We start from the raw sequence: 22,550 nt of genomic DNA, 5'->3' as shown, positions 1-22,550 counted from the left end.
GATTTACATAGTGGGGGGTGAGGGGGATCTCCTCAACAACCACTAGTGTGTAGCATCCACCTGGATGATGCGACGGCAGCCATAATGCGCCCGAACACCCACCACACACCAGCTCCTAGTGGAGATGAGAGAGTGATGTTGAATTCAGAGATGGGGATTATTACGGGGCTATGATAGAGAAGGGCCAATGGGGGAATTTCACCAGGACACCCCTACTCTTTATGAGAAGTGTCCTTAGCAAACTCTATTTCCTGACAGAGGAATTTGAAACTGTCAGGGGAATATTACACTGAAAGACCCATAATCCCATCGAAAATGGTGCCCTGAGCCCTGTGGTTTTCCATCAAGTCCACAATTAGATGATATCAACCAAAGGGGAACCTGTACTGTGCTAGATTTTTTGAAGGGTGAATGGGTGAAAAAACTAAACATTTGGAACGCAGCATCATAAAGTCGCTGTGTCATTACTCACTCAAATGCTTGGGCAAAAGCTTGTGAAATATTTGTCGTTTTGATTCAGATTTCAAATGGAGACGAGAGTCATTCGCTATCCCTATGTGCCAAAAAGAAATAGTAGACGATCACTTCAGCAAATTAAAATGACATCCATATCAAATGATATAGGCTATAGGCTATAGATGAAATCAGGTACTAGGTTTAATTATTTACTGTATGCCATTTGTCCTATGTCCATTTCAACCATGATACTGTATATTTATTTTATATCTTTCTGTTCATCATTGTTGCTGCTCAAAATTCTTTTCTCTCAACAAAGCATCTGCTGTGATTTTTCCTAGCTAATAACACAAGCGGTTTTGTAAGCGACTTTACCAATAGGTGTTTAATGGCTCATAGAGGATACTAGTGTGCAGCCACTGGAACCCCAAAATGAGAAAAGAGACACCCTACGGCATTACAGAACTCACAACCGAGGATTGCCCCATCAGAAGTCAGCCATTTAAGGCATGGGATATCTCTCTCTTTCGCTCTCTTATGGATGCTCACCTGGGGGGGACATCTGGTATCTATATTCTTCCAAAGAAAGCAATTCTCCCATCCTCCTTTCCCATTTCCTTTTGTTTCTTATCATTCTCTCTCATCTCTCATTTGTTGTTCTTATTTTCTATTGAGCCCTTCTTGCACAGCTCTTTGTCTCTAAGGTGAAGGGAGACAAAGAGAGAGAATGCAGCAGCACAAGTAAGTGTTTGGGGAGTACATCTCCCAGATTCCAGCAGAACAAAGCTATTCAAATAATGATTTGTTTGGAGAATGGCATGGCCAGGTCTGGCGCTGCAGTCCTGGAGTATGAGGCATGGCAAAATGTGGGCAAATAGAAGCTGCCACGATTAAACTGAATCTTGTCACCTATCTTGCTATCCCAACTTTAACATTCAGTTCTGACAGACTTAAAGGAAAAATCCACACGAACAATTTTCATGTTAATTATTACAATTAATGTGATCTTCAAGTTTTATTTTGTAATAAAATTCTGCATAGAATTTTTTTTTATCATCAACATGTTGGTCTATTTCATTTTGGTTAAGGGTTTCCTACATTACCTACGATGCTGCTCGTCTACCTGCTGATACTGGTGGCAGCAGGATTAGCCCATTTTTCATTTCTACCTAAAGAGAGTAATGCAGCAGTGCTTTAGTCCTTTAGACTGTCCAGCTCTATCACCTCCTCATCTATACACTCTGCTCAAACAGATCAGGTTCCAAAGCTTCAACTTTGATGCTAATACTGCCTTTAACACCATCATGCTTGACATCTTGTAGATCGCAGTCTAGCCGAACCAAATCTCTACCATGACTCAAGTGTGTCATATAGCTGCATTGCATTTTATAGCTTTGAGTGGTTAGCACGTTTGCCTCACACCTCCGGGAGTTTGTATGTTCTATCTGTGCTTTGGGGGCTTCCTCCAGGTACTCCACTTTCCTCCCCATTCCAAAAACATGCATTGTAGGCTGATTGGCATTTCCAAATTATCTGTAGTGTGTGAATGTGTGTGATTGTGCCCTGCGATGAGTTGGCACCCTGTTCAGGGTGTCCCCTGCCTTGTGCCCTGAGTCCCCTGGGATAGGCTCCAGGCTCCCCGTGACACTGTGGATAAGTGGTACAGAAAATGGATGGATAGATGGATGTCCTGGAACATGGTGTATAATAAAAAAGCTCTTATATATTTGCTTTTAGGAGCTCACACTGAAACCTGCTTGTTGTCCCCTATGGGTCAGGGTGGACTTTTGCTTTAAATCAACATTGTAGATAATTAGACCAAATTTCTTCAGTATTATGGATCTATATAGTAACCTCATTATGTAGCCATTCATTTTTGTGCTAAGGAGCAAGCAAAATATTTAATGCAATTTAGCCCTTTATGTACAGTATATGGCCAATTGTATGACACCGGACCGTCAAACTGTCACGTATCGAGGTTGAGGCAGAAGCAAGTGCAGATAATGACATTTATTTAAACAAACGTACTATGAGACAAAGACACTAAGACAACTTGGTATAACACTGTGGCATGAAACAAAACACCGAGACATAAACGACAAGAGTCTAGGACAACGAAAGACAAGCAAACAGTGCAGACAATGACTATATATACACACACGAGTGCTCATTAATAAAACGTGAATCAGGTGCAGGTGGTCATGTGACAGCTAGTGCAGTGCAGTGGCTGATGGGAACTGGAGTCCAGAGTTTCTTGATACATAACAGAACCCTCCCCGAAGGGCGCTACTCCCAGAGCGCCCAAAATTATACGTCCTCCATCTGGTGGTCCTGGCCCCCTGGGCAAAATGTCCCCAGCAAAACCAGGAGGCCGAGCGTCTTCCACAACGGCACAGGGAGGCAGAGATACTTCCTCGGCAGAACAGGAAAGCGCGGCGATGTCCTCGGCAGAACATGAAAGCGGGGCGACGTCCTCGTCGGTGCAGGGAAGCGGAGCGACGTCCTCGGCGGAGCTGGACAGCGGAGCAACGACCTCGGCCGAGCAGGGAGGCGGAGCGACGACCTCGGCCGAGCAGGGAGGCGGAGCGACGACCTCGGCCGAGCAGGGGGGCAGAGCGACAACCTCGGCCGTGCAGGGGGGTGGAGCGAAGCCTCGGCCGTGAAGGGGGGCGGAGCGACGACCTCGGCCGCGCAGGGGGGCGGAGCGACGACCTCAACCGAACAGGAAGGCTGAGCGACGTCCACAGCTGACCAGGGAGGCTGAGCGATGTCCACAGCTGAACAGGGAGGCTGAGCGACGACCTCAGCTGAGCAGGGAGGCAGAGCGACGACCTCAGCTGAGCAGGGAGGCTGAGCGACGACCTCAACTGAACAGGAAGGCTAATTGACGACCTCAGCTGAACAGGATGGCTGAGCGACGTCCACAGCTGAACAGGGAGGCTGAGCGACTTTGGGGTAGCTGAACAGTGGGGAATCCTTGAGTCCGGTAGGAGATGGAGCGATGTCTCTCACGGAACGTGGAGGCAGAGCGACGTCCTCCACTGAACATGAAGGCTGAGCGAGAGCCATAATAGGGGAGAGAGGGTGGGAGTTGGTCTCAGCCCCGACCACAGACTCCCCCTCCTGTCGGCGTGGCATGGCGTAGTCTTTTGTGAGCATTGCTGGTGGTGACCTGGTGCATGGTCTGTCCCGCCGCGGCAGCCCGAGCATGCGGTCATTCTGAGCGAGTAGTTCATCTGTCCTTCTTCCCTGCTCCAATAGTCCTCTATACCACTCCTCATATGCTGCAAACCAGGCGTCCATCTTGGTGATCTGCTGCTTCTGATAATGGGTCTTTCGTTCTGTCACGTATCGAGGTTGAGGCAGAAGCAAGTGCAGATAATGACATTTATTTAAACAAATGTACTATGAGACAAAGACACTAAGACAACTTGGTATAACACTGTGGCATGAAACAAAACACCGAGACATAAACGACAAGAGTCTAGGACAACGAAAGACAAGCAAACAGTGCAGACAATGACTATATATACACACGAGTGCTCATTAACAAAACGTGAATCAGGTGCAGGTGGTCATGTGACAGCTAGTGCAGTGCAGTGGCTGATGGGAACTGGAGTCCAGAGTTTCTTGATACATGACACAAACTCATATTCAATTCAATTGAGTTTTATTTTTTATAGTGCTTTTAACAGTGGACACTGTCCCAAAGCGGCTTTACAGAATATATAAATTCAGAATATAGATTTTAAATGTATGAATGTGTCCCTAATGAGCAAGCCAGAGGTGATGTATACCATATATGCTTGTTGGATGTCCAATTCCAAAACAATGACAATTAATATGGAGTTGATCTCCTTTTAACTTCTGTGAACGTTTTCGACTAGATTTTAGAGCATGGCTGTGGGGATTTCTCATCATTTAGCCACAAGAACATTAGTGAGGTCAGGCAATGATATCATGTGAGAAGGCATGAATTGTAGTGGGCATTCTAGTTCATCCCAAAGGTGTTCAGTAGGGATGAGGTCAGGGCTTTGTGCAGGCCACTCAAAATTTTCCACTCCATCCTTGGCAAACCATATCTTTATGGATCTCACTTTGTGCACAGATGCATTGTCTTGCTGGAACCGGTTTGGTCCCCTTAGTTCCAGTGAAGGGAAATCTTAATGCTACAGCATACACAGAATTCTAGACAATTGTGTTCTTCAAAATTTGTGGCAACACATTGGGAAAGGCCCACATATAGATTTGATGGTCAGGTGTTCACAAACCTTTGGCCATATAGTACAACTTGCTGGTGCCACTCATTACTCTGATCTTGCCGCCTTCCATTGCCACCACTTGTCTAAAAACCTGGACAGATTATTTGGTGCTTTGTTGCCCCTGAAGACACTGATTTGAACCACTGAATCCTCAGAACCGAGACAGTTGGTCAGTAATTGAGAAAAATCTCAAAAGACCCATATGAATATGAATGATTTGTTCATTGTTTTTTAAAAACCTGAACAATATCAGAAATCTCACCATTTTACTCAGCTACTTCCATGATGGTCTTTAAAATGTGTTCATCCCATTTCCTGCTTCACAAGATCAGTGCAAATAACAAATGCACCAAAGAAGATTATTATTAGAGAAATGTATGATCCTCTATTTATCAGGGCTAAACAGAGTTATTTGAGTTTGGTCAATTGCTTTCCTGCAACCATGATCTTCTGGTGCACTTCTGTCTATTTATAAAACCTCAGCACCACCCCTTTACAAATCCCAACCCTCTATTATTCACACTCAGCCTCTACATCCTCCTTCCAATGCTTTCAAACATTCACATTACAGCCGCTTCCTCTTGCCATGTTGTTATTCGTATACACTCACTCTCTGTTGGCTGTAATATTGTGGTCACTGGCACAGTCCCTGCACTGTGGGTTGTTTAAAAGGCGTGATTATGGCCCTCTGCATGTGTTGCAGGATTCCTGGCATGTCACAAGGTTTTATCGACTTCCAAAACCCGCACTGTCCCCCTCCCTGTCTCCCCAGACAGCCGTGTCCATCATTCACCCCACAGCCCTGATCAGGTTCTCCGGGCCAGCTAGGAGAGACTTTAGATCTTGAGCCACTACAGCATAGCTGGTGTGCTCTGTGGGGGTTTGATGAGGTTGTTAAGACCACAGTACCATCATCAAGTCTGTTTGTCTTTCAGCAGAGCATCTGACAGTGCTTCGATGGCTAATCAGCACTCTTGTTTGAGTTATGTATGTATAAGCCCTTGATCTGGGCTAACTAATTATGTGTGTTTTTGTTATTGTATGCGATGCTGCTGATGATTAAATCCAAATCCACCAATCATGACATTACGCACTAGTTTATTTTAAGTTTGCATATGTACAGATACATTATATTGCATGTAAACAAACTCTGTATATATTCTCTCACACATGCCTGAAAGGACACGTATGAATGTGATTTATAGTGAGAACCAGGTCTCGAAAGGGTGCTTTCATTTTAATGATGTAATTATACACTAGGGCGAGTAAGCAGCCGGGACCTGATTTATACACTCTGGCTGTGGTGCACTGTCAAACACATTATGACTCTCAAGACTGTAAGGACAACCACACACGCACATGCACACACACCTCCCTTTTCCACCACTTTGCTTCACTCCCTGCCTTCTCAGGTATTTCTTTCTACATCTATGTCTCTCCTTCTCTCTCTCTCTCTCTCTCTCTCTCTAACAATAGCTATACTGCTTCACAGCTGGTATGCAAAGGGTCTGATATCCTCTATGTTTCTAATATTTATAAATGTAGTGCATGCTGCCATGTATGTGGTGTAAACACTTTGACGCTAGGGCCCCACAGTGCAGTGGTCTCTTATGCAGAACAGTTATGTGAGCTGTAAAAATGTCTCCTCTGCTACACCTGCTGGTGATCATGCTGGTTTGTAGCGCTAAAGAACATCTTTGCAAGCGGGTTTCCTCAGTGCCATAATCAGATGTGACAGTTTACTAATGAATAAAAATAATGCCATTCTTGGATGATTTTACAAAGTCAGAGGTTGTACTTTTGACTTTAAGAACATATTTTACCACTCAAAGTTATTCATACACAGGAATCAAGTCTAGGAATCAAGATGTTTTCTGTAATGACTTGAACATGCCTTTGATTTATTGCCATTTGTACTTGGACTTCTTAAGGGCCTTGGGCCTTTTCTTTCTGCATGCACAACGTTTGACAAGAAATAATTCCTTATTCTTGGAGACACAACCTAATCATTGATGCAGTGTATGTATGAAGTAAAAAGATGGACCTTGAAAAGGATTGAATGGTTTTTAGTCTCAATCTTGATCTGTCTTGCTTTCATTTGGACTCAATCTTGACTCGGCCTTGACCCCTTTAAGACTTGTTCTTGGAGTTGGCTTTGACTACAGAACTAACAAAAATGTTATCCTATGACATAAAGATGTCCTAAAGATGTCACCAACCCTCTTCCTTGAGATCTACTTTCCTGTAGGTTTCATATCCAATCCAAAATCTAACACACCTGTTTTAGTTGATCAAGAACTTCTTAAGGCAATGTTTAGCTGGTCAGTTGGGCACAATTATGGTTAGAGCTAAAGTCTTCAGGAAGGTAGATCTCCACAAACTTGGTGACAACTGGATTTTTTTTTTTTTTTGCATTTAGCTTTAGCAAGAGAAATGTACCTCAAATGTAATCCCCCAACCAACAACACACACCTCAATCTCGTCATGAATTGGATGATCTCATGGCTTATTGCTTCAATCTAACTGTTGTATAGTGTCATTTTGAGTAAGCAATAAGCCACACAGTGGTTTCAGCACCCATGAAGCTACTGCCTAGGTGTAAAGGAACAGGATGCACCAAGGAGTTCCACCCTTTTAGAAACACCAGAACCAGATCACCAGTGTTTTATCACCAAGTAGATGTTCTTTCTTTTGCTTTCTATTTCTATTTCCACCACTGATGTTCCGTCTCCTTTCTCATGGGCTGTTTGTGTCCTGACCTGCCATTAGGAAGTCCTGCAGGTCTGCACACTCACTATCACTTAATGAAGCAAAAGATTATTTGTGCCTGAGGTGCCAACGTAGAAAAGGAGCAAGATGTGCACATGAGCACGACCTGAAAATGAACGGCATCAAACACATTTTTCTCTTCAAACTCTCTCTCATCTCTTCTCTCTCCTCTTTTCGACCAGTTTTTCCCTCTCCTCTCATAACATCCTGTCAGCAGCCCTCAGTGACAGAAGCATTCACAGCAGGCCCAACCTGCTGATGGCTCTTGCTGAGAAACCCATCTGAGAAGTGCACTGCAGAATCAAAAAAAGAGGCTGACAAACAGACTTGAAAAAGAACTGGAGAAAATGTCTGGGAGAAATAGAGAGGTGGAGATGAAAGAGAGAGCCCTAGACAAGAAGAAAAGAGGTCTTCTGGGAACTGGAAGCGAGGAAAATCCAACTGTGAAAATTAAGCAGCTTTAAGTAACTACTTGCTAAAGATGCATTTTGAAGAGCAGCTCATTTCAGAGCCTCATCCACAAGGTTGCACTGGTGGCAGGGGATTAAAGGAAAGAGACGGAGTGAGGACAGGAGAGAAGGGGCAGAAGAGAGCGGAAGAAGGAGGAAGATGACAAAGAGAGAGGCTTAGTGAGACAGGGCTGTTTCAGAGCATTAGGATTTAAAAAAATATTCATGTGCCTGTCTCAGTTGGGCCACATCCAGCAATATATATGGAGCAATAAACAGATACAGTTACAGACAGTGATATTGTGTTTCAACCCTAAACTATACCTTAAATACTAGCAAAAGTCTGGCCTTGTTTCAGACTCTTTGTTAGTCCTCGACAGACCTGTTCACAATCAAACAATGATTATATTATCAAAAAAATCTTTTGCCTTTATTTTTATACAGGAAGTATCAACAGAACAGGGGCAGTCCCCACATTTTTGCGGACCCCCACAATGATCCAGCCTCATCTGGACATGAAGCCCTTCCTGCAGTTCCCCATGGAGACACCCCCGCCTCACAGTGTTGGACTCTTCCACAATTTTAACACAGTGAGTAAAGACAACTTTGTCCTACTCCTTTTGGACTCTTTGGTAATTTCCCAATGGTAAAGCCTCATCGACACCCACACATCATATCAATAGATAAATTGATCTTTATAAAGATCAGATTAGATAAATTGAGCTCGTTGAGTCTGATCAACCAGCCAAGGTGTCTGATTCACCACACACATCCTCTGACAGAGTGTATTAGAACACCATGCTTTAATCATACTAACATGCCAGATAAAGATGTTTTGCCACATGCACCCTTTGCAAATGTCTGCTGGTTGTTTGCTTTGGCTGATCTCATTGATTTGCCCTGGGCCATGAATAAACACAAGGTGATTTATGGCTAATCATTTCAGTTTCCAATGCTAGCAGTTTTGCTCATTCAGAACTCTTCCTAGTTTACAGGGTGCATTTGAAAGAACATGTTAAAAAAAGACACCTGCTTTTATTCGTGTGTCGAAGCCAACTTTGACTTGTAGTTCTAATGTTGGTTTAGATGTTTGCTCACAGTTATTGCCAGTGTAAAATTTGCTGTGCCCTTTGGCTATGTATGAGAGCGCAGATAGAGGGAAAATACAGTTTCTGTGCCAGATCATTAAAGCAAATTGCCCTCAGTTCTTCCAAATCCTTTAAATGATATTTTAGCCAAGTGATGTTTTAATTTTAAATAGCTAGGATTCAGTTAGATGAGTTATGCATATGTATTTTTTGTAGCTGCAGTTGTTGGCAAAAATTTAGCTCTAATGTTTTTTTCAATTAAATGATGGTTTTGACCACATTTGTTACATTCAAACATCGTAGAATCACATGAAATTTCTTTTTTATTCTGTGTGCAGACTTAGTTGTAACTTTGTTCTTTTCAAGTTGCCATTTTTGTTCAAGCAAGTTCAGGGATGGGCATGTGTACACTGTAGCAGTCTGACCTTTGAAATCAGCCCATAAATCTGTTGTTCCTGATCCATGGGTTAGTGTGTAGTGGTACATGCTGGGTGAGGCTGATGAGGGAGATGTGCCTGCTGCCCAGCAGATGGGGGTGTTGGAGAGGCTGGAAGGACGGACTGACCTCCCCTCTAGGACACTGCTGAAAGCACACTGCAGTGTCGGCACATTACCTAATGGAATTTATAAGAATTTCATGACCTGGGTTTTTAATGGACAGGACAGCACACCTGGACGTTATCTTGAGGATTGCAGCAGTTAGCAGTTCAATAAAATAGCACTGGAATCCTGAAATATAAGAAGGATAGATTGTGCAAGACACTATTATACAGTGAAATGCAAACACAAGGCCTTTGTTAGCTTAAGATTTTATCTCTAACCTCTTATAAACTCTCAGCTGGCCCATCAGTCAGTTCCTCTCTTAACGGTGCAATAGTAAATGGTTTTCATACAATAAAAGTCACTCAGAAAACGCATTTGGAAAACTGTGGGTCGGGACAGCCTGCTTGTTTTTGTGTACATCAGTCTCTTTTCATAGACACTCCCCAGTGCCCCTTCAAGCCACCCTAACTCAGTAAGTTCGAAGAGAGAAAAATATGCTGATAAGCACCCAGCAAAGACAGATACTTTACAGCAAGTAAAAATAACATGTGCTTCAAAAAACGTAATGACAAGAAACGCAGTAAAACCAAAATAAACACCGGCAGTGCTCTTCTATAATGCAATCATTTATTAATGGAGACAGGGATGACGCTGGGTATATAATTAGCAAAGTAAACGCAACATGTATAAAGGATAAAGGCCGGCTTTACATAACTGATCAATTACATATATATATATATATATATATATATATATATATATATATATATATATATATATATATATATATACAGCAAAACAGAAGAGCAAAGGCACTCTTGATCATTCTGATGAATCAGTGTGAGCTGAATTTCAGGTCTTCATAGTGTTATAATTTGGTCTTTATGCAGCTGAATGGCTTATCATGTGGCTTACTATACTAATAATGCAAATACTGGAGCATAACTCTTATGAGAGCACATTACGAAGAAAAACAAGATTACAAAAGACACTCTAGACCTTTCTCATAAATCAGCATGAGCCGAATTCCGTGCTTATTGTGTTATTTCTTGGCTTTCAAGCAGCTGAATGTCCGATTGTGCTTGAAAGTGGTCATGGCAGTCTTTGCTAATGCTAACTCTAGGTAGCATGCAAACTCTTACCTTATGCACCTTTAACTACATAATTTGCCAGAATTTTTTTTTTTTTTTTTAACTGTAGTTACTGATAACTTCCTAGTAGGTACTAAACATATGCTTTAAGCTGAATAAGTGAATAATAAATTGTGACATCTTTTTGTTTTTTGTCACAGATATAGAAATACAGCTGTAATAGCAGAATGAAGTTCAAACCAGTGTTATGTCTGTTAAAACTGTGATCTGCATGAAATATTTAGCTCTCCTGTCCTTCCTGGCTTGGGGACAGGGAAGGAATCTGTAAACAGCTGTCGAGAAATCTCTGTGTTTAGCGTCCACTTGATGGAGCCCCCCACTGAAAAGAAACAGGCTGTTCTTTAGGAGGTTCTCCTGTAACTGTTAAACAGGTTAAATTAATTATGCTGACACATAAAACACCATGCTGGAGTCATTCTGGCTGAGTTCACTTTAGTCTCCACAATGCACAAGCCTAAGTTAACAGCATTTGCCATTGTTATACACTTCAATTTAAATCAGATCTGGTCTTGTAGACTTAACAGACAAGTGACTGCTACATACAAGATCCTTAATGTAACGTTCATGTGATTTGCCATGTACCTGCTTGTCTGAATGGATGTGCTCATGGGTGGTGACGTGCCTGCTTAATTTACCCCAGCTGGCTGTAGCGTAGGGGTTTACAGTTTGAATGTCTGGCACACACTTACGCTGCAGAATCAGGAATTTCCTCTCAGTGAGTCACCAACGTTGTATGTTGACTTGTCACTGTTCACCTGCTGCGTGTTCTAGGAATCATGGTTTCTGCACAAGAACACATACGTAGCTCAAATATTCCACATTAACACCTACATCTGTTCCAGACTGACGTGTAAGAGGGGAATATTATCCCTTCAAAATAATCCCCACACAATTTCAGCATAGTTTCCAATCATTTTATTATGGCATACAATGGGAGCTAGGGTTTGATACTACCATGATTTTACGGTTCTACTCAAAGTTAACTATGATGTACCTAGCCCAACCTCACACAAAATAAGTTTACATGCAACTTATTATCAGCACCTAGTTATGCCACAAACACCGCTACCACTACACTATTGGAGAAATGACATTTCATTCCAATGTACACAAGCTATATAGAAGAATGACAATAAAAACAACTTAACTTGATCAATATGCAATATGCAACATATTAACAATTCACGTGGAAATTTTAGGCTCATGAAGCTTCTCCTCTGCAAACAAAATCAGGCTTTCGTTCATCCATCCATCCATCCATCCATTTTCTGTGCTGCTTATCATACACACAACATGGGGATCCTGGAGACTATCCCAAGGAACACGGGGCACGAGGCAGACAGCCAGGATGCCCTAGATGGGGTGCCAACCCATCACAGAGCACAATCGCACACACACTCACACTCGTTCACACATTATGGACAATTTAGAAATGCCAATCAGCCTACAACGCATGTCTCTGGACTAGGGGAGGAAACCGGAGTACCCAGAGGAAACTCCTAAAGCATGGGGAGAACATGCAAACTCCACACACACAGGGCAGAGGCGGGAATCCAACCCCCAAGCAAATGTGCTAATCTCTAAACCATCATACCCCCAGCAAGGTATATGGAAACCTGTGAATTCTATAGGCTACAGAGATTACAGAGACTTTCTGCATTTGAAAATACCCATGTTACTGCGTCGCATTTCCATGTGAACGCATGGATAATGAGAATCGTATGTGCCTGAAACTTTGCAGTAATTCTCATTTGAGCAATTTTTTTTCTGTGAGACTGGGTAGGTTATACCAAAGCACCGTTAAATTCTCAATTCTGAGTGGTCAGAAGGTTGTTGTTTAAGTTTCTCTAATAGCAGCTCTGACTGGTCTGACAGTAGGCAAATAACAGGTTTGTATTAATGTGCTTGTTCTGTGTTATTGTTTCTGTAGGACCAACTCACACAGGGACAGCACTGAAGCTGCACCACATAAACAGATTATATACATAATTAATCCTTGATATCATGAAGTTTTCTTTAAGGAGATATTTATTTAGCATTTATTGGAGGAGTCTCCAGTATCAGAGTCAGACGTACAGTGAGGGAAAAAAGTATTTGATCCCCTGCTGATTTTGTATGTTTGCCCACTGACAAAGAAATGATCAGTCTATAATTATAATGGTAGTTGTATTTGAACAGTGAGAGACAGAATAACAACAAAAAAATCCAGAAAAACGCATGTCAAAAATTTTATAAATTAATTTGCATTTTAATGAGGGAAAAAAGTATTTGACCCCCTCTCAATCAGAAAGATTTCCGGCTCCCAGGTGTCTTTTATACAGGTAACGAGCTGAGATTAGGAGCACACTCTTAAAGGGAGTGCTCCTAATATCAGTTTGTTACCTGTATAAAAGACACCTGTCCACAGAAGCAATCAATCAGTCATATTCCAAACTCTCCACCATGGCCAAGACCAAAGAGCTCTCCAAGGATGTCAGGGACAAGATTGTAGACCTACACAAGTCTGGAATGGGCTACAAGACCATTGCCAAGCAGCTTGGTGAGAAGGGGACAACAGTTGGTGCGATTATTCGCAAATGGAAGAAGCACAAAAGAACTGTCAATCTCCCTCGGCCTGGGGCTCCATGCAAGATCTCACCTCGTGGAGTTGCATTGATCATGAGAACAGTGAGGAATCAGCCCAGAACTACACGGGAGGATCTTGTCAATGATCTCAAGGCAGCTGGGACCATAGTCACCAAGAAAACAATTGGTAACACACTACGCCGTGAAGGACTGAAATCCTGCAGCGCGCGCAAGGTCCGCTGCTCAAGAAAGCACATATACATGCCCGTCTGAAGTTTGCCAATGAACATCTGAATGATTCTGAGGACAACTGGGTGAAAGCGTTGAGGTCAGATGAGACCAAAATGGAGCTCTTTGGCATCAACTCAACTCGCCGTGTTTGGAGGAGGAGGAATGCTGCCTATGACCCCTGGAACACCATCCCCACCGTCAAACATGGAGGTGGAAACATTATGCTTTGGGGTTTTTTTTCTGCTAAGGGGACAGGACAACTTCACCGCATCAAAGGGACGATGGACGGGGCCATGTACCGTCAAATCTTGGGTGAAAACCTCCTTCCCTCAGACAGGGCATTGAAAATGGGTCGTGGATGGATATTCCAGCATGACAATGACCCAAAACACATGGCCAAGGCAACAAAGGAGTGGCTCAAGAAGAAGCACATTAAGGTCCTGGAGTGACCTAGGCAGTCTCCAGACCTTAATCCCATAGAAAATCTGTGGAGAGAGCTGAAGGTTCGAGTTGCCAAACGTCAGCCTCGAAACCTTAATGATTTGGAGAAGATCTGCAAAGAGGAGTGGGACAAAATCCCTCCTGAGATGTGTGCAAACCTGGTGGCCAACTACAAGAAACGTCTGACCTCTGTGATTGCCAACAAGGGTTTTTAAACCAAGTACTAAGTCATGTTTTGCAGAGGGGTCAAATACTTATTTCCCTCATTAAAATGCAAATCAATTTATAACATTTTTGACATGCGTTTTTCTGGATTTTTTTGTTGTTATTCTGTCTCTCACTGTTCAAATAAATCTACCATTAAAGTTATAGACTGATCATTTCTTTGTCAGTGGGTAAACATACAAAATCAGCAGGGGATCAAATACTTTTTTCCCTCACTGTAATGTTGTAAGATATTGGGCTTTGTGGTTTCCTGGTAAAATGAAAATCTCTCTCTCTCTCTCTCTCTCTCTCTGTGTGTGTGTGTGTGTGTGTGTGTGTCTTGTTAACTACAAGGGAGACAAGAAAAGTGGCCGGTGAATGATCGACTGTTTTTAGCATAGTAATTATTGAAGAACTACTACAATAACACTTAAGCTAGTAAGCACTTAAGCATTAATCAGTCCCTCCAGGATTTTGCAATCACAGAAATGAACACAAATTCAAGCAAACTCTGCAATATTTGTGGGGAGCTTGCAATTTTTCAAAATTACCACAGATTTTCCGCAGGTTTGGGCCAAGGCGACACCTCACAACGCGCATTCAGACAAAGCCCTGATCGATTCATGTGCGTCGAACATGAGTACAGCTAAAAGGTTTCATTTACAAACAAATATCACTGTGAAAGACCGCGCAAAACAATTTAGTGCAATTGCAATTTCACCAAGTAGTTTTCTGCAAAAAAGCACAAAAAAATGGCTGCAACGATCATGAAAAAAAAACTCTGTGAAATCCTGTATGGACTGATTAATTAAAGAACTGTATTGTAAGGTGTTGCTTAATGTGTGTGAAATTCCACAACATTAAACTGTATACAGTAAAATGTAAATGGATAAATGGTAGGATTTCTTTAATACATTTAAAAAAAAAAACTGTTAGTATTGCCAAATTACTGTGGTATAAGCCACACAAAACACTTCAGAATATTTCCATATTTTCACTATGATTTACGTTAACTATATCGATGACCTGTTTAAGTATGATCCTGCCACAATCTCATTGTATCTTATGGTAACAGAGATTGTTCCACTCATGACATTGACATTTTTGGTAAAGAATAACATTCAGAGAGTTGAACCATAAGGCTTTATGGTCTTCACATTTTCCTCTGATTGAGGCGGAGTTGCAGCTGCTTGAGATCTCAAGTTTGGGATGTATTTAGTGTGAGAGTTTGAGTCACTATGAGGGATCTGGGGGAGGAGTAAATCCGGCAAGCTGTGTGGAGTCGTGCGCTGATACAGTGGGGGTGTAGAGGAAAGACGGACACTCTGAAAGAGAGAAGAATAGAGAAAAAGAGAGTGACAGGAGGGAAAAGGAGAGAGGGGGAAGACTGCATGACATTTCCTCTGCATCTGGACAGTTTGAGTGAGTATGTGTGTGTGTGTGTGTGTGTGTGTGTGTGAGAGAGAGAGAGAGAGAGAGAGAGAGAGAGAGAGAGAGAGAGAGAGAGAGAATGTGAATGTAAATGAGTGCTTATATGTGAGACAGAGAGATGGAAGGAAGTTGGTCAGGGAAAGAGAAAAATAAAAAGAACATTGAGCGAGGCTATTAATAAGTGAGAGAGAGTGAGGAAGGGGGAGGAAGAAGTAAGAAAGAGGCAGAGAGAGAGAGAGAGAGAGAGAGAGAGAGAGAGAGAGAGAGAGAGAGAAGCATCAGATGCCAGAAGGCTCACATCAAGAGAGAAAAACAGGAGAGAGAGAAAATGATATATCATAACACTACTGCTCAGAGTGTGGACAGAATACAGGAAGAAAAGGACAAACAGACTCATGATGATCTGTAAACACTAAATGATCTGTAAACACTGGAGGGTGTGTGTAGCCTTTGGACTGGTGTATGTTAGAATAAGTGAGTGTGGGAAAATCAGGTGGATCGCTTCTGGATAAGATATTCACTCTCTTTACACACCCCTTCCTACAAGCTAACACACACAAACCCACACATGGAGACCGATGTGGCTGTGTGTGCTGAGGACAGAAAGGTGAGTGTCTCGGGCAGAGAGAGAGGTGATTTTTCTGTATAGCTGTCTGTTGATATAGCTGGAATATTCCTTAGGGTCAATTAGTGCATGTCTGATATCCTTAGAGAAATAAATATTTACCAGAGAGAGCGGTGAAGGGGTTTCACTTGTCCCTTGTGTGTGGAATGTGTGTGTTTATGAGAGCCACATGCCATTGTTTAATTAAAGTGGTTTTGACAAGTGGTCCGAGTTTTGTGTGTGTGTGTGTGTGTATGTGTGTGTGTGTGTGTGTGTGTGTGTGTGTGTGTGTGATGGATTACTGCCCAATAGACTAGAATGTGTTTTCTCCCCGTACATGGGGAGATAGCAGATTCTGTGTCCGGCTTACTGTGTCGACAGCACAGATGTTAAGTGTCTTGCTGCCCAGTGGGTCACAGGGTTGATGTGTACAGTGTAGACACAGACACTGTCAGGTGCCACAAAAATGATAAGAATGGAAAATACTTGGAATACTACTTCATTACTGTACTTGTAGATCGAGGGCTGAGAGATACAGCAAATCACTTATCCCACCTCTGATAAGAACGGCAGATTTCTTTTATCACTCATTTTTATTGTGTTATGATTTATCTTAGATTTATATACAGTAAAATGATCTTGTTTTCATTATTTTTTAAATGGAAATGCTCACCTGATTCAGTTTTGTCCATGTGAGTGTGGAACAGAGTGAAAATCAATAACAATAAAGTAAGTAAAATTTCATATTCAGAATGAGAAATGACGGAATAAAAATCCTTAGTAACAGTACTGTATCCTGTAAAGGGCTCAGTCAGTTATTCACCTCATATTATTTAGTCATTACTATGAATTATTCACTAACTACAGTAAAACGAAAAGGTAATTCATGAAGTTATGAGAATGAGTAGTAGTCGTCTGGAAGATGGGTTCTAAGGGCATTAAGTGTCAAGATTAATAATTGATCTTACTTCTTCTATAGTAGTATATGTAAGATATTAGCATTACTTATTAACCAAGAGTGGACTGTTATTTTAGTGAGATCATTCCTCTTGATTTATGCCATATGGCCTGATAGCTCTGTCCTCTACACTCAGTGAAAATGACGTACTATAGGAGATGTACTGTAGGAGTCCACTCATAGCTATTTTTGTTCTGATTGTCAGGGCTCTGTGGGACGACTCCCTGGAATTTGGGCTGGAGCAGTGGCAGTTTGACATTTAGGAATCTGTTTGCTATTAATTCATCATGTGCGTGGTTTTAAAGTGCTTTGAGTGGACTTTAAAAAGCTTCAGTGCCCTATAACTAATCTGGGGCTAATGAGAGGCTTTTGCAGTAGGGGTGGGCTATATGGCAAAAATATCATTCCAAAATATCGTCACAAAGACAACTTCATGATACATTGTATCATAATGTATAATTTTGCTGAGGTTTTGCTAGCAAAGGAACACTAGGTTCAGTAGGTTCAGGGATTTTTGTCCAGCATTTATACAATTTTGAGTACTGCATGAAAGAAAGCAGGGAACAATGACACAACTAGGGTTGTCACGATACCATAAACATATCTTACGATACTATACCAGCTGAAGTACCAAGTAGTATCATGATACCATGCAATATTGTGTTAATTCATAATTTGAATTTACAAAATGTACCAAATTTACAGAAATACATAGATATAAATGAAAACAGACAAACTGAATTTTCACTTTATTAATGAAAATCAATAACGGGCTATTGGAAAAACTCAAGAACAATCATACAATTGTCAAGCAACTAATTAAATGTGCCACATATTTCATCGATTGATCCCTAGAGTAATGAAATCATGCAAATGAAAATTGTCCTCAGAGTACTAAGAATGAACACAACATTAGGAATAAATAACTGGATCTGGAAACGAACTCCGAAAAATTGGGAACGTTAGCTCGCTTACTAGCAAACATGGCTAATTTTAGTATTTACACACAGCGGTTAGCGCAATGTTCGCATACTTTTTAGCAAAAAGGACATCTTTAAAGATTAAGGTAAAGAATTTGTGTTAAATGATATGTCACTAACCTTTGTGTATTCAGCAAAAGCAGAGTTTTGTGGCGTTTTAGCGAAAATAGTATTAACTGCCGCACAGACAACATTACTTATGGTACAATGATACTACTGTTTGAAAAATACAGTGACATCGATAGTATTTTGAAGCTTTAAAATTGTGATACTACCATTGCACCGGTATACCATGTAACCATAGAAACAACTGGCACATAAATAGTTTTTAATGTCCGGCTTTGAAACCTGATGATAATGATGACACTTAGGAAAAACGTATCATGATGTCAGTACATCACAGTATCAAGTATGATATATTGACCAGCTCTACATTCCAGCATTGGTGTCTTTCTGTACACTGTTCCAAAGACTGTCGTCTGTTTCCTGAGCTGATTGGAGCTGACTATTATATCCGTTTTGTTGCCATGCTCTGGCTTGAGGTGTTCGGATTAACCAACTGACTGCCGCCTGCAGTTAATTCCTTGGAGATTCGTGACACTGCAGCCATAGTGACTAATCCAGCATTCGTCTGCTGCACTGTTATAGACTGTGCATTATGTGGATGAGTTTGGGATGAGTACTGAGATAAGAGCAATCTGATGATGTTGGTCTGTTACTCTTCACATGGTGTTTGCCTGCACCATCATAACTTGCTCTATGTCTTAACTCCACTGAGTATTTACTTTTTTATCAACGGTTGCCTGGATACCACACCCATGAGGAGTTTCAAACTGTTTTTGTTTGAGTTGGCGACTATTCGTTGCGGCCTTTCCTCTCTCATCCAGCCAAGGGAGGCTTTCATAGACATGCCTGTCAGAGCCGGTTGATCCTAGAAGTTCCAACAAAATGTGTTTTGAAATGTTAAAAAAGTGCCTTGTGTAAAGTAAGCATGTTCTTATTGTGTGTTGAAATGTTTAGTATAAGCAGTGCTTCTAAATAAAAGTGCAGCATTACACCATTAGAAACTGTACTGTTCTATTTGCTGTATCCACACAAACTAAATCCTATGTAACAGCATTTTAGCCTTATGGCGGTCTCAGACCATAGATATTTATACGATGCTAAATGCTGTACAAAATGTGCTGTTCATTTTCTAGAAATCATACCTCAAGGAGAACTGTGTACCATTTGAAATGTGTACCGTAATGAAAATCGGTGCTAAAGTAAAGTGTTCATCATCATGCCCATTGTCAATAGATCACGAGTTTGGGACTAGGAAGGACTAGGAAGCACGAGTTAGTCTTCGTCCTCTCACCTTGATAGCTGTTGTATGATAGGGAGGGCTGGCTTTGGTGTGGGAATTAGCAGCTAAAATAGAGAGAGAAAAATTGCTAGACAATATTATAAAATTAATCATTTTTGTATGTGCTCGGAGCTGATTTTGAAGCAGACATGACTTTTTCAAGCCAACCAGTTTCCAGGAAGATGGGTACCTCATGAAATCTATTAGCGTGATGTCATAATATACACCTCCATTAGAGAGCGTCTGACAAAGGTGTGATCCTATTCAAATTTTGTAAAGCCTGTGCTGACTGGTTCCAGGAGAAAACCCACCTCTTGGTAAAGGAATTTAGCATGTTTCCTGAAATTCCATTAATACATGAATAATGCAGTATTATCAGTAATTTCCTGAAATATTATGTTTGCTTTGTGGTGGAATTCACGCCTGAAAATCAACACATTGGATTTGGTGTGAATTCTAATTGCTAATTTGCTAATTAACTACAAAGCCATGGCAGGGAATCCACTCAGTTATATCAGGAAATAAGTAGGGTCATGTTGAGTAATTAGCTAAGTCGTTGATGCTCTGTAAAAGTATAACTTGTTACATTTAATACGTGCAGTGTGCTACGTACAGTGTCCTGATCCTTTACTGTCCCTAACCCTATCTCTATCTCTCTCTGGTGATCTCTAGCCTGAGGGCCATTCAGACTTCTCCATCAACATGATTAATAGGACTGTGCCTTATAGATATGGTTTCTGCCTACAACAGCTGTTTCACTTCTCTCTCTCTCTCTCTCTCTCTCTCTCTCTCTCTCTCTCTCTTTTCTTTCTCTCTGTCTTTTCCAGATGGATCCTGTTCAGAAGGCGGTGATCAACCACACCTTCGGCGTCCCACTGGTTAAGACCAAGCGGCCCATCATCTCCTGTAATGTCTGCCAGATTCGATTCAACTCAGAGGTGCAGTATCTAAGCAGTCGCTCTAGCTGGTCACTTTTTGGACATTCTGTTTGGATGTTTGTGTTCATAACAAACAATGTGGTAGCTACAAAAAAAAAAAAAAAAAAAAAAAAAAATACGAATATTATGTTTGAAAATGTGATTAATTCTACTGAAACCACATTTAGATCCAGAAGAACACAGCAGCTCCACCTCTGTGCAAATGTACTGTGTATCCGCATGCTGTTTTGTTATTGGCGTGGAGGCTCAGAATGTGAAATCTGTGCTGGATTTCAAAGAGATTCGTAAACTCTGTATCAGTTTGCAGACATGATTAAGATCTTATGTCTTACAGGCAGTCATGTTCTTCCAGCATATGATGTTGGTTAAAATTAATCTAATACAAAAAGTAAAAAAAATAAATGAACACAAGAATAATATATTATGGTCTATTACACACCTCCCTTTTCTCAAAAAGAGGCAAAAATTCATTAACTGGTTAAAAAAGTGAGAGCTAATATAATGTAATGATGTATGGTGAGCTAGTTAGCTAGTTAAGTGCATTAATACAGACTGAGGGAAATGAATGGGAGTATGCATTCCCCAGGATGGGATGACTACACAGGCATAGTCTTTATCCTCTCCCTGATAAAGTTTCTAATGTATGTCACTGTTGAATATTTCTGCTATGAACTGTGGTGCTGTCCTCTAATCTAAAGTAGAATAAGATTTTTGTCTGGTTTGTGTCTTCATTTTTTGTCGATTTGTTTAACCATGAGATGACTTTGTTGACAACTATGACAGCTTTGTGGAAGACTTTATTTTGCTCGGTGTAGTCAGTGCTTCCATATCCGTGTGTTCCTAATTCTGAAAAGATTGTCTGCCATCTGTGCATAAAAACAGACGGATTACGACACAGCTGATGTGAGTACTGCAGCAGGTGGTGGGATTCGGAAGCTCGCTCGAGTTAGTTACAGCATCGTGGTGTAGCAGGTTAAGTGCAAAAATACATACCAAATGAAAACTTCTGCTTTGCAAAACTCAGGAGCAAATAGGGTTTATTTTCTTTCTCTGGTTGTTGAACCTACTTGTCCATTAAGCAACTTCAAATAAAAAACTAATAGCCCAGACATGAAGTATGCTTGTCCCAGGGGCCTGTGCTAGAGGTTTTTTCACCCCTGCTAAATTCTTTTAAAAACTGTTCAAATGTTGTTGTTTTTTTTCACTTGTTCACTACAATAGCACTGCAACGATTGTCCGTGTTAATAGAAACCAGATCCTGGAAGATTTCACCACTGCCTTCAGATGGTAACTGTGATAAGGAGTGCACAGTGCATGAGGTTAGTTAGAGCGAAGTCTGGGAGTGTCCTGCAATCCTGCGCTATTTCTATTGAGCAACACTATAATCATGGGTAGAATATGTTGTTCTTGGAGGAAGGCTGTAATCTTAAGCGTCCACTCAACAGATGCAGAGCTCACTTTGAGCCCAAGCCACAGACATGGAGAGATGAGGGCAAGCCCGAGAATTCTAGTCTTGCCTTCGGAGGCCTGTTAAGCTGCTGGGTCAAAGCAGTAACAAATGATTTACAGGGAGGCACACTAAGCCTGTCCAGCTGGCGTTAAGATAAAGACATAACAACATATTTTTATATTGGGGTGACATTTATTTTAGGATCTTGTGCGGCTAAACATAGGTCCCATTTGACACGTAATGATTATTTATACTCTTTCTGGGCTTCATTTGCTTTGTTGGTCCAGACGCATCATTGTAGTTGTCTTAGGTGCGAATTCCATATTGACCTGTGTTGTCTGAAGAAGCTCTGTGCTTATAGCCCAGCTCGTAGCCTTGTAGTCGATCCAGCTTGATACTGCATACATACTGCAAGCATGCTTGGAAAGATTGACACATTCCCAATAATAAAAGATGAAGAAGTACACTTTTTAGTGTGTATCTCTGATACCAGCAGCTGTCCAGATTTGTAAAAGTCTCTACCCCTACTGCAAAAATATGAAACCTATTTATAGACATACTAATCAGTTTTAATTGTAGTTATCAGGTGAACATATTGTGTATTGTGTTATTTTACTTTGTTTAAGCCTGTGGCTCTTAAGGTGGGCCGAAGCGTAGCCAGGGGGTCTAATTTGTTCATTTTGTT

General features: G+C 41.3%; 1 protein-coding gene across 3 annotated transcripts in view; it reads left to right on the top strand.

The window, feature by feature from the left end:
• The window catches only part of znf385a (zinc finger protein 385A), a 74,715-nt gene that overhangs the window by 34,001 nt on the left and 18,164 nt on the right, over window positions 1-22,550 (top strand). Inside the window, exons 2-3 of one of the 3 annotated variants that reach the window (XM_053642850.1) lie at window positions 8,381-8,526; window positions 20,305-20,415. In XM_053642850.1, the coding sequence (XP_053498825.1) occupies window positions 8,381-8,526; window positions 20,305-20,415 (257 nt within the window). Of the gene's footprint in view, window positions 1-8,380; window positions 8,527-15,205; window positions 15,582-15,624; window positions 16,198-20,304; window positions 20,416-22,550 lie in introns of those variants that run through there. The other 2 variants (XM_053642852.1, XM_053642851.1) reach the window with 2 other exon arrangements.

This window comes from Ictalurus furcatus, chromosome 15 (assembly GCF_023375685.1).
Source record: "Ictalurus furcatus strain D&B chromosome 15, Billie_1.0, whole genome shotgun sequence".
Taxonomy (NCBI): Eukaryota; Metazoa; Chordata; class Actinopteri; order Siluriformes; family Ictaluridae; genus Ictalurus; species Ictalurus furcatus.
The sequence above is the reverse complement of the archived record's forward strand: the minus strand, read 5'-3'. Positions and strand labels throughout refer to the sequence as shown.